Source organism: Carassius gibelio, chromosome B2 (assembly GCF_023724105.1).
Source record: "Carassius gibelio isolate Cgi1373 ecotype wild population from Czech Republic chromosome B2, carGib1.2-hapl.c, whole genome shotgun sequence".
Taxonomy (NCBI): domain Eukaryota; kingdom Metazoa; phylum Chordata; class Actinopteri; order Cypriniformes; family Cyprinidae; genus Carassius; species Carassius gibelio.
Window position 1 is genome coordinate 28,748,848 of NC_068397.1, and position 18,431 is coordinate 28,767,278.

The 18,431-nt window shown below is 36.0% G+C and overlaps 1 protein-coding gene across 1 annotated transcript in view; it reads right to left on the minus strand.

Annotated features, from left to right (window-relative positions):
• Positions 1–2,122: 2,122 nt before the first annotated feature.
• Positions 2,123–18,431, minus strand: part of LOC127951198 (CMRF35-like molecule 1) — a 102,792-nt gene continuing 86,483 nt past the window's right edge. Inside the window, exons 8-9 of the mRNA XM_052548974.1 lie at positions 2,629–2,691; positions 2,123–2,436 (exon numbers count right to left, since the gene is read on the minus strand). Coding sequence (XP_052404934.1) covers positions 2,383–2,436; positions 2,629–2,691 — 117 coding nt within the window. The 3' untranslated portion in view covers positions 2,123–2,382. The remainder of the gene's footprint in view (positions 2,437–2,628; positions 2,692–18,431) is intronic.

Below are 18,431 nucleotides of genomic sequence, written 5' to 3' on the forward strand. Positions count from 1 at the left end.
CGTGCTCTAGATTTCAAGTTATATAATAACTGATCAGCTTCCAAAATTATTTCATTTATATCACACTTTTATTTACATTTTTGTTTAACTAGGGGGATCTGGGGGGGGGGGGTTTAACATACTACATTTTATCAGTCAAAATCATTGAGATGATATGTGATCATTTTACCTTTTGAGAAATTATATTCTTCAATTACATTCATTCTAATTGCATTAGTATCAGTTAACACTGATTTTGACAAATAAAAAATAATTTTACATGCCCAACATTTTTCATCTGCCGTCTGTCAGAAGTGTTGATGGTTCTGAAATCAAATATCTGTTTTATCTGTTGTTAGCTATATGTTAAAACAACTCTATGAAACTTGGTCATGTGATCAAGCTTAATAATGGGAGAAATGAACTGTTGAATAAAAATGACACTTTGAATCAATCAAACCAACTGCTCTGCAAAATGATCCACTGTTTCAAAACACTCGAAACACCACATCCTGGTGACGCATGCAACAAAAACTCAGTTCGAACACACATAAAACGCCTTTTAACTGAAAAATGTTATCTATTGAAAATGTTATCTATTATTTGACTAAACAGGCCAATAATAGACTATTGATTACGACACTTTACTAATCTTACGATCATGGCTGTGCAATAAACAGGAAGTGTGCGAGACTGTCCTAGGTCTGAAAAACACCAAAGCTCAGTACCCTTAATGTGCATAAGATAAGCATATCCCATCATGCACCAATTCCAATCCAATTCAATATCACACAAAATTTGGTAGGAAACCAAAGTGTTGCATTTTTCATTTTGTGCAAGATGAGTGTGTATTTTGTAAGACTTTTGCAACTGCTTTTTGTCACATAATTAGAAGCAGCACAATTGATAAACTGTGTCGTCTGTTACAAAACAGACTACTGTGGTAGACGCATTGCGTTAGCAAATGCAAGGTTGGGGGTTCGAATCCCACTGAAATCACATTATTTGCCAGTTTGTACGCATTCCTAATCGCTGGTTGTAAATAAATGATTCACAAAATGATTGAAAAGTTTATTGTTATTATTATTATTATTATTATTATTGTTGTTGTTGTTGTTTTTGTTTATTCAGTTAATACAAAAAATTTATGAAATTTCAAATTAATCTGTATAACAAATACTGTAATATTAGAAACAAAATATTGTTAGGCTGAGTAAATCAGAAAAATACCTTCATAATTATCCACAGCAGCATTGATCACGAGCATCATACTGAAAAGTCTCAATCTTCCCAGGGCAATTGTTCAGGCATATGATCGACTGGAGACATATATATGACTAAACAAAACAGTCGCTCCCCATTGCATTTTCTAAAAAGCAGCATCTTCTTCACTGAAGTAAGTCTCTTGTAGGAAACATTAATAATATTTTTTATTTGGGACTCAGGATCAAATGAGTTGGATGATTTGTTAACCCAGCTAACTCTCAGTGGACAGAATCATCTTCATAAATACAAAGTCACTGATTCGTATTTTCTGTATTAATTTAAAGTTTCTATGACTCTGTTTGCTAAAAAAGCTGCTAAATGTGATAGACCATAGCCTGTGTGTGTGTGTGTGTGTGTGTGTGTGCGTGTGTGTGTGTGTGTGTGTGTGTGTGTGTGTGTGTGTGTGTGTGTGTGTGTGTGTTGTGTGTGTGTGTTTAAAAAAAAACATAAATGTACTGATAATCGATGTAACCTACACATAATTATAGGACATTATAACCAACACTGGTTACCATTGCAAATAATGAAAGGAATTATTTTGCATAAGTGTAAAGAGATGCTGATTGTGGACGTTCAGGATGTGCATGTGTGACAAATCCATTTCAGAACTCACACTAAAATGTTAGAAAATATATTAAATAGCCAACAATAACAATCACACATGTGAGATGATTCTTGGACGACACAAAAACTACATGAACTATGTGTTTTAATGAATGTTTATAAGGATATATTGAACAATCAAAGAAATGCATAAAAATTACAGTATTTCGCTCGTTTATGTAGAAGAAAAAAAATGTCCAGCAGATGGTGCTACACATACAGGAAATATATTTAAAAAGTGTGCAAGCAAGGTATATAAATTATTTCATGCTGAATTGTTTTTTTTTTTTTTTTTTTTTTTTTTTTATGTGCAATTGAAACGAATAAAAGTACAATTAAATGTAATATTAAATATATACCTCTTCTAAAAAACTATTTCATTGCAACTAACAAAACTGCATTTACTGTGAGTAACCCCCCAAATTATGTTTGCTTTCACGGTATTACATATGTTAAGCACTGAACCTTCACAATTAATTACAGTTATTGACTTCCAGTTTCTCATAACTTCATTCAGAACTCACAGGTGAGAGTTTATTTCACAGAGCTGTAGATCACTTCAGCTTCTGGATTCACTGATGAAGAAGGCTGTGAAGAAACAAGATCAGCTCTGAGAATCTCATTTCTGCATCACACATTTCAGTGCCACAAGTGTCACATAAAAGATATGCAAAAATAGTCATTATTTTTAAACAAATCTCCCTTTTGAACTAGACACACATACAATCCCTGTCAAAACTGCACATCACTTTAACAAAAATCTCAAGAGGAGACACTTACTGCTTTATGAAAGGTAATCGCAGAACTGTAAATCACTGAGTTATCATCCACCGAGGCAGAAGACTGTGAACAAACACACGACAATCAGCATCTCAGTAAATGTAAATGAGTTTTGGGTGAATGTGTTCTTCTCTGAAGACTCCTGGATTGCACGAGTATGTTAATAAAATCCTAAAATACTTACTGTATTGCTGGTGCTGTTGAAATGCCCTTCTCTAATTTGTCCTTTCTCTGTCTTATTTGTATAAATTTTATTTAAAAAATGTAACTATTACTGTTCCTAAGCAGTCTGATAAAGGCATTCAGTCTGATAAACTCTGTGTGACAGCTGCTGGGAAAGTCCTGACCTAGTGGTTAGAGAGTTTGATTCCTATTCTTAAGGTTGTGGGTTTGAATCTCCGGCTGGCAATACCACGACTGAGGTGCCCTTGAGGCACTGAACCCTGAGTACTGCAGCATAAATGGCTGCCCACTGGTCTGTGTGTGTGTGTGCACTTTGGATGGGTTAAATGAAGAGCACAAATTCTGAGGATGGGTCACCATACTTGGCTGTACATCACTTTACTGTTTATTATTCATATGCACCTAAACTGAAAGTTTTTGCCTTTTTAATTTTTACTTTTGTGATGTCACATTAAAATGTTCTGGCTAGAACATGTTTCACCTACATGTCTGGCTCAGAGTCAGATGGTAAAGTTGCTGGAATAGTTGTAAATGCATAAAAAGAAACAAAAATATGTGAGTTTTATTAAAATTAAGAGTGTCACCATTGAAAAAATGGATTGTGATCTTACCTCTTTTGGGTTCAGTGACTGTGAGTTGAACAGGATTCACTGCATCTCCTACAGAGCAGAAGTACCAGCCAGAATCAGTCCGTCTCAGTCCAGTCATCAGCACAGTGAAGGATCTTCTCCCATCATCTCTGATCTGCACTGATGAATTCTGGGATGTGTAAGTCCTCCCCACTGTGTAACATCTCTGATCTTTATATCTGCACCACTGTTTGACTTTATTCTGATATCCAGAACTGTAGAGACACTGAACACTGATATCACCACCTTCATGTCCAGAGACACTGCTGTTCACCACAGACACATCAGGAGCTGAACACACACACACACACACACACACACAAGAACACAACATTTATTTAATTTATAAAATTGTTAAAATTATAAAATGCATCTGTAAGGTCAGATAATTTAACATTAGAATGAAATTAAAACAATTACAAAATTTCTTACCAGACTGAATCTTGAGATAAAGCTCGTATGTTACATTTGTTTTGTTTACTCCAGTCTCCACAACACAATAATATTCTCCAGTGTGTTTGTTCTGCAGGTTTCTCATAGTCACAGTAAAGAGACTCTGATCAGGATGATCAATTACTGACAGATTCTGCTCTGTTGTGTTTGTGTATGTGGATGTTTGATCAATCACTGAGTACCAGGATTTCTTCTGCTGTGTGTATTTCTTGTCATAATGACATGGGATGGTGAGAGATCCTCCAGGATAAATAGTTAATGTATGGTTTGACCAAGCACTGTAGCTTTCAACACCTAAACAAACAACACGCAAACCATTATAACGTCCAGAATGATCAATGATTCACTTCTTAATTTCTTCAGTCTTGACATAAAACACAATAAAAGCAACACAAACAGCTTAACATAAAATGTGGCATTATAAACATGATCCATTAAAAAACAAACACAGCACAACATTAAATACTCACCTAAAATCAGCCAAAACCCAATAGAAATGTAGAATATTTCTGTCTTTGCGTATGCAGCCATTGTCTAAGTTTCTCTTCCTGGATCTTGAGTTGTTTGACTGTGTTGTAGTAACTGTTGCACTTCCCTTTTTCACCTTCTTATACAGTAGCACTTAAACATCTTGAGCCACCTAAGTTTCTCAGCTCTGGCCCTCGATGTCCATTCTCCTGCAGAGTTTAGCTCAGCCCTAATCAAACACAACTTAATAATCTAATCAAGGTCTTCAGGATCACTAGGAAGTTACAGACAGGTGAATCTAGATCTAAACTCTTCAGGAAAGTGGACCTCAAGGGCCAGAGTTGAGAAACCCCCTGCTCTAGATTTCAATTATATAATAACTGATCAGCTTCCTAACTTTTTTCATTTATATCACACTTTTATTTACATTTTTGTTTAACTAGGGGGATCTGTGTGTGTGGTGGGGGTGTTAACATACTACATTTTATCAGTCAAAATCATTGAGATGATATGTGATCATTTTACCTTTTGACAAACTATATTCTCAATTACATTCATTCTAATTGCATTATTATCAGTTAACACTGATTTTGACAAATACTAATTTATTTTACATACCCAACATTTTTCATCTGCAGCCCTGAAGTCTTGATGGTTCTGAAATCAAATATCTGTTTTATCTGTTGTTAGCTATATGTTAAAACAACTCTATGAAACTTGGTCATGTGATCAAGCTTAATAATGGGAGAAATGAACTGTTGAATGAAATGACACTTGAATCAACCAAACCAACTGCTCTGCAAAATGATCCACTGTTTCAAAACACTCGAAACACCACATCCTGGTGACGCATGCAACAAAAACTCAGTCTAAACACATAAAACACCTTTTTACTGAAAAATGTTATCTTTTAAAATTGTTATCTATTATTTGACTAAACAGGCCAATAATAGACTATTGATTACGACACTTTACTAATCTTACGATCATGGCTGTGCAATAAACAGGAAGTGTGCGAGACTGTTACTAATAAACTTAATGACTGCTGTGTATATTTACAGCTAACTGTTTTTATTAACACAAACTGAGACACAAGCAGAAAACAGAGACACAAGCAGAAAGACACAAGCAGACACAGAAAATGTCTTGTTGTCATGATTCTGCCCTCGTGTCCTTGATTTTTCCTGTAGTCTTGAGGCAGGGTCATGACAGACCCGTGTTTTGTGTACAAGCACGTGGCCTTGTCTTTGGGCCATGTGCTTGTGTTGTCTCGTTCCTTTGCCCCGCCCCCCTTGTTATCCTAGTCTTGTCGTGATTGTCCTATCTGTGTCACCTGTCGTGTCTTAATTAGTTCCCCTATTTAGATCTCCTAGTGTGCTCTGTCTTTCGTCGGTTCATTGTTCCACATTTGTGATTGTTCCTACATGTGATTGTTTATAAGATCGTGAGTGTCTATAAGATCGTGAGTGTCTCTATATGTTCCTGAATCCTTGAAGTCTTTGTATAACCATGAGTGTTTGTTTGTAGTTAGTGTTTAAGAGTTTGTTTATCATGTCAATCCTGTCCTGTTTAGTTTCTGCCCTAGCCGTTGTTTTCCCCCTCGTGGGTTTTGTTTTCCCCTTTTGTGTTTAATAAACCCTTCGTGTTGAGAATCCTGTCTGCACTTGAGTTCCTCCTTTGCCAAACCCTGACTTGTGTCATGATTTTTTCATTGCAACTAATGTGCAATGGAAAGCAAGAATAAAAAGTCGACTGCATGAGTGGATTCAGTGTCTGTGAATTTAAGCAACCCACCCCACCCCTTCTGTTGGTCAGAGGTTTCCTGTGTTCTTCTCACTGTTGCTGTTGGTGTGGAGCCACAGAGCTGTATACTGTTCCACCTGCTGGAGGCTTCTGGTAGAGTGAGATCCAGCAGAATAAACACATGATATGAAATGCTAATATTTCTGTGAAACTTACTGCTTCACTCCCTGGAACATGATCAATAGTACTGTATGTGGTTATGCTTCTGTTGGCATCCTGTGGAGAAAGAGATTGTTTAATGATATATTCATGTCTAATATTTCATTAATTTACTGGTATGTCTGGTCTACTTACATTTGGGTTTTCATCATTTAAAGTGCTGTATATCACAGGTTTAGAGTAGATCTGCATTTCACACAAAATAAAAATCAATAAAAATTAAGAAATCAATAAATCAAAAGAAAAAGAAGAAAAAATAAAATGCATTATTATTATTATTGGTTTGTTATATTTTGCTCTTTTTATTTTGGGATTTGCTTCAATGTTGGTCACACATCTCTAGGTCAATCCCAGCTTTTGCTAGCCCCTGTGTTTACCAGAAGAGGGAGACAAAGAGAGTCTTGTTCATTTTTTGATCATTTTGGTCTTAAAAATATACCATTTCTTCCAAAGCAAATACCTTCAGATCTCTGAAAAAATAGTTTCTTGCCAGATGTCAGATTGATTGATTGATTAAACTTTATTGTCCTCAAGGGCAATACTTTGTGTAGACACCAGTATACACATACACATACATATAACAACACAACAAACAAATAATAAATCATTTAAAAACCTAATTGCAGCAGGTATAAATGAATTTCTATATCTATTTGATTTATACAAGGGTAGTTTAAATCTCCGTCCTGAAGGAAGTAATTGAAGATCAACACACAGTGGATGAGTGACATCGGAAAGGACTACCCTTACGAAAGGAAAATATATTTACCAATATTTACCGCTTTCAATATATTGCAATATATTGGAAAAAATAAATATATATAAGAATATATGCCTAATATATTACATGATATTTTCCAATATACTGCAATATAATTTTGTTTCATAAGGGTAACTGGCCCTTCCTAGTCGTCCTATGCTCATAAATTTGTGTGATAGTCCTCAAAGGGGGGGTGAAATGCTATTTCATGCATACTGAGTTTTTTACACTGTTAAAGAGTTGGATTCCCATGCTAAACATGGACAAAGTTTCAAAAATTAAGTTGTACGTTTGAAGGAGTATTTTTGTTCCAAAAATACTCCTTCCGGTTTGTCACAAGTTTCGGAAAGTTTTTTTCGAGTATGGCTCTGTGTGACGTTAGATGGAGCGGAATTTCCTTATATGGGTCCTGAGGCACTTCTGCCGGAAGAGCGCGCGCTCCCGTATAGCAGAGCACTGAGAGCACAACAGACTTCACTGATCAGAGCGAGAGCGTCGCCAAATGTCACAAAAGAAGTGTGTTTTTGGTTGCCAGGGCAAGACAACCCTGCACAGATTACCAAAAGAGAAACAGCATTAAGGGACCAGTGGATGGAGTTTATTTTTACAGAGCATCAACGGAGTTGTGCAAGTGTTTGTGTTTGTTCCCTGCATTTCGAAGATGCTTGTTTTACAAACAAGGCCCAGTTTGACGCCGGATTTGCACATCATTTATTTCTTAACGATGATGCAGTCCCAACGAAAAAGGGTCACGATCGTGTGTTGGAACCGCAGGCGGTGAGTAAAACTGCTTCAAATATCTCTATGTTGTTAACTTAGCTATCGGCGCGTAAGCACATCAAGTAAACAACATGCGATGTTGTCATCAAACTGCACTTTCCACATGTACAGCTTAAAAAAAAAAAGACGACATAAAGTGGAACTTAGTCATTTTCCAAAACCGCTAAGCAAAAACAGTTTCAGTACATACCACATAGAGACGTCGTTGCTGCTGCTGCTCTTGTTAAATTTCAGCCTCTGGATCTGATTCTGGATCATAAATATACGCTGAATCTGACTGTTAGCCATGGTTTGTTTTGGATGTTTTTTTCCTCACGTTAATGTCACAGCTTCCAAACGCTCTCAACGCAAAAGCTTACTGGCGCTCGTGATTCTTTAGCTCCGCCCACACGTCACGCCTGCAGCGGCTCGTGTTGTTCCAGGAAAAACCGGGACAGACTATCTTTCTCTTATGAATATAATAAAACTAAAGACTTTTTGGAGTTATGAAGGATGCAGTACTACTCTATGGGCCGGTTTCCCGTACGGGAATTAAGCCTAGTCGTAGACTAAATGTCATTTTAAACCTGGATTTATTGAAGTAGCTTTCTCACACATGGATTACAATAGTCTCAGACTTGCACAAGTCTAGACTTAAAACAATCGGATTTCTAGAAGTAGGATTAGACCTAATTCAGATCTAAATGAAGTCTTAAATTAAACCTGGTCAGAAGCAGGTTTAACCTCAGATTAAAAACTTCTTGCCTCAAGGCTCACGTTCATAGTAGCAGAAAATGGATTACCTCGACTATTTCAACGACAATCAGAGACCACCACCAAGACCAGAAAAAAGGTTGCTGAAAGACAGGCACAACCCACTAAATGATTTTGATGATTTACATTTTCTTGACCGTTTCCGTATGTCAAAGGAAAACGCAACAGAAATAATTGGTTTGCTGCAGCCCAAGCTTTCAGGTGACTTAGTCAGGGGCACTCCTATTTCTCCTTCCTTACAAATATTAATTACCTTAAGGTTTTTGGCATGTGGAACCTTCCATCGTGAAACTGGGGATTTGTGTGGTGTAGGTGAATCAACAGTGTGCAAAATAGTACACAGAGTCTGCAGTGCTATATGTGAACTGAAAAAGGATTTCATCAAATTCCCAAATGCTGCTGAACAGGCCACCTACAAGGTAGATTTCTATGAATATGGTAACTTCCCTGGAGTCATTGGTTGTATTGATGGCTGCCACATTCCCATCAAGTGTCCCTCTACAGCAGATGCTGAGGAATTCAGAAATCGTAAAAACTGGTTTTCAATAAATGTACAAGGAGTGTGCACTCCCACTATGCAGTTCTCCAATATTGTTGCACGTTGGAAAGGTTCAACCCATGACTCAAGGATTTTCCACAACTCCTCTTTGTACGGTCAGTTTGAAACAAGACAACACTCTGGAATTCTACTTGGTGACAGTGGGTATGCACAGACAAACTTCTTGTTCACCCCCTATCTCCATCCAGTCAGACCAGAGCAACAGCGCTATAACCAAGCTCACATGCTCACCAGAGGGCTAATAGAGCGCATGTTTGGTGTATGGAAGAATCGTTTCCAGTGTCTCCGAAATACACTGCGGTTTGAACCTAGGAGGTGCTGCATTGTTATTATTGCAACAGCAGTGCTTCATAATTTTCTTAAACAGTGTGGCTGCCCAGACCCTGATATTGCAAATGATGATGACCAACATGTCCCTATTGCTGAGCTAGCCAATGACAGAAATGGACTTGCTTACAGAGATGCTTTTGCTTTGCAGCACTTCTCATAAATGAGCCTTGAGTGATACATAAATGATTGGCATAGACAGGTAAAAAAATTTTTTTTTGAGATTTTGTTCCAAAGTCAGTTGACACTGCTGCTGCTTCATGTCTCTCTCTTTCATAGACAACTCAAGATGAAGGATTTTCATTTTGACTTCATGTTCTTCTTTTAAATATTGTAATTTACGTTAATGGAACTCTATGGCAAGTTTCTCATGAATGGTCATCCTTTTCCCTCTTGACCTGCTGCCTGGATTAGAGACTGCTGGATGCTGACTACTGCTACTGCAGGAGACTGGATGCTGCTGCATGTTGGTGCTGGATTCATTTGAGCATCTTGACTGTTCCCTGCGCCCCCCAAGTCCTGTGTCAAGATCAGGTCATCTTTGTATGAAAAAAATAAATAAATAGCATTACATTTGACTTCAACAATAAAGGTCATTACATAATTTTTGTTACAAGACATGACTTGCATTTAATTATGTTGGATGGGATAGCACGTTACTGTAAATGAGACGTGTTAAATGAGTCTTTGAAAGATTCCTCACCTGAACTGTCCAAATGGTCATCATCTGGAATACCTTCCAGGGGTTGCTGACTTTCAATTATCCCAGCCAACAAGTCCCCCAACTCCTTTGTGTCTGGTGGAACTGGGAGTCCCCCGCCTGTCTTGAAACGCTCTTGACGCGTAGCAGCAGTTGTTTTTTTCAGGTTTATTTTTATGTTTTTCCACAGGACCTTTACAAGATAATATATACTCTGAAGTAGGACTTCTATATAATATTGTTTTCTTTTTACATTTCATTAATGAAAACATTTATAATTGACTGATTTGTAAGAATGGGGCAACAATAAATCTTACCTGAACTTGTTGGAGTGTCCGTTTGGTTACTTTTTCATTTGAGTTGAATTGATTCAATATGGAAATCCATGCCTTCTTCTTCTTGTTTTCTGTACCTGACTCATGCTGTTTGTTTTCAATTACAGGATAATTTGATACAATTTGTTTAAAAAGGGTCTTCTCAAATTCACTGAAGTTTTCTGAGCATTTTCTTCTGCCTTGATCCATTTTTTGGTTAAGTGTAATGACTCCTGTTCCACACACTCCTTAAGACTAATGAATTACAAGTAGTCCATACCAGGTTTTTATAGCAACCTCTCCTTAGCCACATGTGCATGCCATTAATCTAATCGGGTTTCCAAAAGATGATCTCACTTGTCCTTGATTACCTTAATCTGAGACTCTGTAGTCTAGAACTAGTTAATCCAAACTTAAGCAACATCTCAGAAAAGCAGTTGTTTAGTGTGGATTAATTTAAGTAGAATTAGCCTAGTCCTGGTTTATTTTAAGCCATTAACGGGAAACTGGGCCTATAGGTACTCAAGATTAACAGGAGATTGAGTGAAAATGAGCATTTCACCCCCCTTTTAATTCGATCTCCACTATCTTACTGCACATTATAACTATGCTTAACAACTTCCTCCTATTCTTAAAATTAAGATTACCATACCAACAAATATTAGAAAAACTTAAAACCGCTTCAATAAAACAAGTATAAAACATTTTCATGAAAGAAACATCCATGTTGAAAGATCGAAGTTTCCTTAGAAAATACAGACGCTGAAGAGCTTTTCCTCTAATAATATCAGTGTTTGCATCAAATTGTAATTTATCATTAAATACAGTCCCTAAATATTTGTACTGGGTAACCACTTCTACCTGATGTCCCTTTATGACAGAAGGCAACACAGGTACAGAGCTCTTCTTACGGAAATCAATGAACATCTCTTTTGTTTTCGAAGCATTAATACTTAAAAATGAAGCATCACACCATTGGATAAAACGATCTGTCACTGGACCAGAATCTGATTCAAACTCATTAAGAAGAGACACAATCACGGAGTCATCCGCAAATTAAAAAATGTGTCTCCAATTAAACATACTACGACAATCGTCAGTATATAAAGAAAACAAAAGAGGGGACAAAACGCAACCCTGTGGGGCACCTGTGGAAGACAATAATACATTCGACAACACTCCATTGACACGTACTCTTTGGGATCTATTGGTTAAAAAATCCACCAACCAATGCACAATGTTTAAATCTAAATGAAAATTATCTCTCAATTTCTTTGCCAAGATAAAAGGCTGAACACAATAAAAAGCAGAAGAAAAATCAATGAATGGCAAACGTATATGATTCTTTTTTCCTTCCAAATGTCTTAAAATCATATTCAGTAGGGTACAAGTGGCGTCATCAACTCCTCTACCAGATCTATATGCAAACTGCATAGGGTCAAGTGCTGACTGTGTTGAGGCTAAAATCTCCTTCCTTATTTTTTCAAAAGATTTCATAACCAAAGAGGTTAATGCAACAGGCCTATAATCTTCAAGAGAAGGAGAATTTATTTTTTTCGCAATTGGAACCACAATGGCGTCTTTCCATAGACGAGGGACTTTAGAAAGTTTTAATGATCCATTAAAAATAAATGAATAAATCCCTGAAAGCTGCTCTGCACAATTCCTCAACAGCCTACCCCCAATATGATCAGGGCCTGGACTTTTCCCAACCTTAACCTGACCAAAACAACTACGTACATCAGCCTTATCAATTTGAAATTCTCTTTCATTTAAGGTAACTGTACATGTGTTGACACGTGTGTGTATGAGTAAGCACATTATATAATTTGCACAATGACTAAATGCATTAAATTTATTGTCAGTGAAATTGTCATACACTTCATAACTTTTAAACATTATTTCATAATGTGGGCCATCACATGTAAATTCAGCACCATAGTAATTTAACTTGAAGTTATTAATACTGTACAAATAGTGTTGGCAGAAATGTATTTATTACAAAATGTTACTGTTATTACTGGTGAAAGTTTTTGTAGCCATAGAAGGTGTTTGTAGTTTCTTCATATTTAGTTTTTTTTTTTTTAACTACAAATTTGTATAGTTTATTAATATTTATTTAAAAACCCATATAACTATGGTAATGAGGACTGATTTTACTTCTTATGACCACCATAAATCTAGTCAGCTAAACTCTGGATTCTAAACTTCTTTCTTTTTAGATGTTTAGTTCTGATGAATTTTAACTGAAGTTAAATTTTAATTAAAAAAGGGCCTGATTAAATATAAATATCAGTCTTTATTATTTACAAATAATGAAGTTCTTAAAGAAAGATTCGCCCAAATATTAAAACTGTCATAATTGACTCAACATCATGTCTTTCCAAACCTGTATGGATTTCTTTCTTCTGTGAAACATAAGAGGAATTCAAGAAATGCTTGTCAAGGGTTACCAAAAATGATTTGGAAGCATTCTACAAAATCTTCTTTTGTTTTCAACAGAACAAAAGTCGTTTGGAAATGCATGAGGATGAAGAAATTATGACAGAATTTATTATCAGTAACCTTCCAGCAGTCTATAGCTCAAAATCAATTCTTTACTGTCAAGTGTGTTTATGTGTGACAAAAATGCATTGTTAAGTTTGTTGTATTTGTCGTTAATTCAGTAATATCTATCAATATTCATGAATTTAGTAATATCTTACAGTATTCATTTCTGTCCTGGTTTTTAATATTTTCTTAACAAATGAAACAAGTTTGGAAACATATAGAGCTAATGTCATTTTGTGGCTTATTTCCTGTTTACGATATGTGAGTTCAGGAAGAAATGTGTAAAAATGTGCATGCAAATGTGAAATTTGCCTTGCTGACAAAAGGACAGCTGCCATGACGTGCTTCTGATTTGCATATTCAATAGCATAACTGACTATTTTTGTATTCTAAGCAGTCAATCAAAACATACAATAAAATTAAATATTGTAAAAACATCTAAACATATTGACCAGTACAAATAAACAAAATCATTTTGGTGGCATTGGCAAATTTACTGACACAATAACTAGATTTTGAAGCGTAAATTAAATATGGGCGAGTTACTAGTTTATGGACAAATAATGTTAAAAGCTCTAAAATCCCATGAAACAGTTCAGAAAATTGTCAAAGCAATTGAGATAAACACTGATATTGATGGTAAATGACACAAATGTTTTAATAACTACATTCTCCTAAATTAAAGGACTTACTGTGTCAGTGGTTGGGCTGCTGTTCATCTCTCTGATGTCTTGGTGTTGGTCTTGCTCTTGCTCTTCAAGAAGAAACAATAATGTGACATTATCAGAATCAATATGCTGTATATAGAATCTGTGCTGCTGAAATCAAAGATAAAATGGCATGGAATTACTTTAATTTTCAAACAATTAAAACTGGAGGTCAAACTGACTTGGTTTTCTCCATCTCCAGATGAAAACACTGATCAGAATCAATAACAGCAGAAGCACAGCTGAAACTGGAAGCCCCACAGTCAGGAGTTTATTTTCTCTATGAGAAATAAAGAAACATTTTAAAATCTTTTCGTTTAAAGAGCTCCAAAAAAGATGTGGCACTAATTCAACTGCATAAAAGGAACCAGAAAATAAGACAAATCTGAAATAAACACCAAGTTAATTCAACTTTGTTAATGTATTTCAGCCCCATTTATTTTATTTTAAGAATACAGATGTACTGAAAAAACTTCTATGAGAAATGTTTGAATACTGACGTATCTTTGTCTTTGTCTGGTTCTTCCTTAGTTACAAACAGGAACCTGCAGATCTCCTACAGAGCAGAAGTACCATCCAGAATCAGTCCGTCTCAGTCCAGTCATCAGCAGCACAGTGAAGGATCTTCTCCCATCATCATCTCTGATCTGCACTGATGAATTCTGGGATGTACACACACACACACAAACACACACACACACATCAGTGACTTGTGATTATTAAATGCACGTGTAAGGTCAGAGAATATGACATTAAAATTTGATTAAAACAATTACAAAATGTCTTACTAGACTGAATCTTGAGATAAGGCTCATATATTGTTTTTATCGGTGGTTGTTCTCCAGTCACCACAACACAATAATAATCTCCAGTGTGTTTGTTCTGCAGGTTTCTCATAGTCACAGTAAAGAGACTCTGATCAGGATGATCAATTACTGTCAGATTCTGATCTGTTGTGTTTGTGTATGTGTATGTTTGATCAATCTCTGAGTACCAGGATTTCTTCTGCTGTGTGTATTTCTTGTCATAATGACATGGGATGGTGACAGATCCTCCAGGATAAATAGTTAATGTATGGTTTTGACCAACCGCTGTAGCTTTCAACACCTAAACAAACAACACACAAGCCAGTATGTCCAGGATTAACAATATATCACTAAGTAACAAACACAGCACAACATTTAATTCTCACCTAAAACACTTGACTGAAATGTAGAATATGTTTGTCATCGTGTTTGCAGCCATTGTATGGTTCTCTTTTTGTATATGAGTTGTATGTGAATGAATGTGGTTGTACAAACTCATGTTCTTCCCTTTTCCTTTCATATGGTCTATTAACATATTACTAATGTACTGCACTCTGTTTAAGAGCTGAGGATAGACTCTAGATCAGGGGGCGGAGCCAGGGGAGACCAAGCTTGGCCCCACAACATCCACAACTGCAGTTTTTGTCTCTTTTTTTCTAGGTAAGAAGTGCATTTATTAAGACGACCACATTAAACCGGACTCTTTTCAGATGCGCACTGCAACATCACCTCAGCACCAGGAGCAAGTCAAATGAGCACGGAAAAGGTACAGGAGCCAAATGAGCTTCAGTAGAACAACAGTGAACTGTGTCTGATGAGATGTTGTACGTCAGTAAAACAAACTTTCCTGTACTGTCAGGTGTACTGTGCTAAGGGCGCACGCTTTTCAGAGGCACACACTCTACGTTGCTTATCATAAATAAAGCACACACACACAAATACTATTTCTACTAGTTCTGTTGTCAGTTAAATCATGAAATTACCAAAAAGACGATTAAAGTTGCAAACTGTGCATGCATATGCTATATATGCATCACATTAAAGAACAAAAATTTTCATATTTATTTAGTATTACTTGACCTAATTCACAAATATCTCAACTACATTTAATTATATTATATTTCTGTGCCACCCCAGACTGGTTTCTAGCCCCTCTGTGGCCATCCCCGTGAAATCATCCTGGATCCTCCACTGCCTTGAGGTCCACTTTTTTGCAGAGTTTAGCTCAACCCTAATCAAACACACCTTAACAATCTAATTAAGTCTTTAGCATTACTAGCAAGTTTCAGACAGGTGATTTTGGAGCTAAACGCAGACCTCAAGGGCCAGAGTTGAAAAACCCCTGCTCTAGATTTCAAGCAATGTTATGTTCTGGTCACTGTCAGAAGTTTTGATGCTTTTGAATTTAAATGATCTGTTTTGTCTGTACTTGGTCATCAATGGGATAAATGAACATTTAACTGAAATTACACTTTGAATCAACCAAATGATCCTCTGTTTCCACGTGCTGGTGACACATGCTGGTAAAAACGGTCTAATCACAACCAAAACAATCCAAACATGCATAACAACCAGTTTCAAATGATTTACTGAAAGTGTTATTAATTAATACTCTTTACTACTTTTGGGGTCATGGACAGCGTGGGAAACAACAGGAAATAAGTGCGCAAGACTGCCCCAGGTGTTGCATATTTTATTTTGGCAAAGATGAGTGTGAATTTTGTACAACTTTTTAAACTTTTTTTTTATCACTTATTTAGAAGCAAGCCAAATACTAAATTGTGTCATCTGTTACATAGGAACTATAGTGACCAGACATTCAGAAGTTTATTTTTGAACTGCAAAGTACTACTGTGCTAGAGTAAATTAATTAATATTAATATTAATTCATTAATATTTCATATTAGTTAATAAACATTAGGCTGAGTAAATCAGAAAAATACCTTCACAATTATCCACAGCAGCAATGATCACGAGCATCATACTGAAAAGTCTCAATCTTCCCAGGACAATTGATCAGGCATATGACAACACCTGCTGATCGACTGGAGACATATATATGACTAAACAAAACAGTCGCTCCACATTGCATTTTCTAAAAAGCAGCATCTTCTTCAATGAAGTAAGTCCCTTATAGAAAAACACATAGGTTACTTAGAGTTTACTGATCTTACTAGCAGTGAGCACATTTTTGGAAATACATCCTGGAAGCCTTGCACATAGCCTAGTTACAAATGCTGCGCTCTTCACGATACACATTCTGATCCTGAAACAATCCCACACTTGTTTTTTAGGAGTTCTGAAATAATGAATGTAATGTTTTTTATTTGGGATCAGGATCAAATGAGTTGGATGATTTGTTAACCCAGCTAACTCTCAGTGGACAGAATCATCTTCATAAATACAAGTCACTGATTCGTAGGCTTTTCTGTATTGATTTAAAGTTTCTATGACTCTGTTTGCTAATTGTTTAAGAAAGATGCTAAGTATGATAGACTATAGCCTTCTGTGATATAACATATGTATGCCATTGTGTGTGTGTGGGGGGGGGGGCATATCAGGACACTTTGTATAATGACATGGGTATGACACAGGTATTACAAGGAGAGGGTGACTTATGAGGACATAACCCATGCCCCATTTTTCAAAACGCTTATAAATCATACAGAATGAGTTTTTTTTTTTTTTTTTTTTTTTTTGAGAAAGTAAAAATGCACAAAGTTTCCTGTGAGGGTTAGGGTTAGGTGTAGGGTTGGTGAAGGGCGATAGAATATACAGTTTTTACATCATAAAAACCATTACGCCAATGGGATGTCCCCACTTTTCAGAAAAACAAACGTGTGTGTGTGTGTGTGTGTGTTTAAAAAAAAAACATAAATTAACTGATTTAACCTACACACAATTATACGACATTACAGACAACCATTGCTGGTTACTATGGCAAATAATTAAATGAATTATTGTGCAAAAGTGTAAAGAAATGCTGATTGTGGAACTTCAGGATGTTCAGGTGTGAGAAATCCTTTTCAAAACTAAAGCTAAAATGTTAGAAAATGTGTGGAAATGTCACTGAGATATTAAATAGCCTACTGACAATGACAATCATGCATGTGAGATGATTCTTGGACGACACAAAAGTTGGATGAACTATGTGTTTTAATAAATGTTCATAAGTATTTATTGAACAAACAAAGAAATGCATAAAAATTATATCGCTTATGTTTATGTAGAGGTACAAATGTCAAGCAGATGGCACTACACACACATAGAGAAAAGATATTAAAAAAGTGTGTAAGCATAAGCTATTTCATGCAGACATTTTTTATGTGCAGTTGAAACGAATAAAAGTACATTTGAATGTAATATTAAAAATATACTTATTTTAAAAACTATTTCATTGCAACTAACAAAACTGCATTTACAGTTACCCCCCAAATTATGAAGGCCTAATGTCGATTTAAAAGAAAGCACAAGAAGAAACGTTACAGAATATTTCAACTCTTTCTAAAGGGTTGATTTGGTCATGAATTCATTCTGGAATATACCTGGCATGTAATATGCATACCTACTTCAGAAATGTACTTCAAAATTATTTAGGTACAGTAGGCGTTGAATAAATAATTTTGCTTTCACAGTATTACATATGTTAAGCACTGAACCTTCACAATTATTTACAGTTATTGACTTCCACTTTCTCATAACTTCATTCAGAGTTTATTTCACAGAGCTGTAGATCACTTCATCTTCTGGATTCACTGATGAAGAAGGCTGTGAAGAAACAAGATCAGCTCTGAGAATCTCATTTCTGCATCACAACACTTAGTGTGTCATTTCAGTGCCACAAGTGTCACA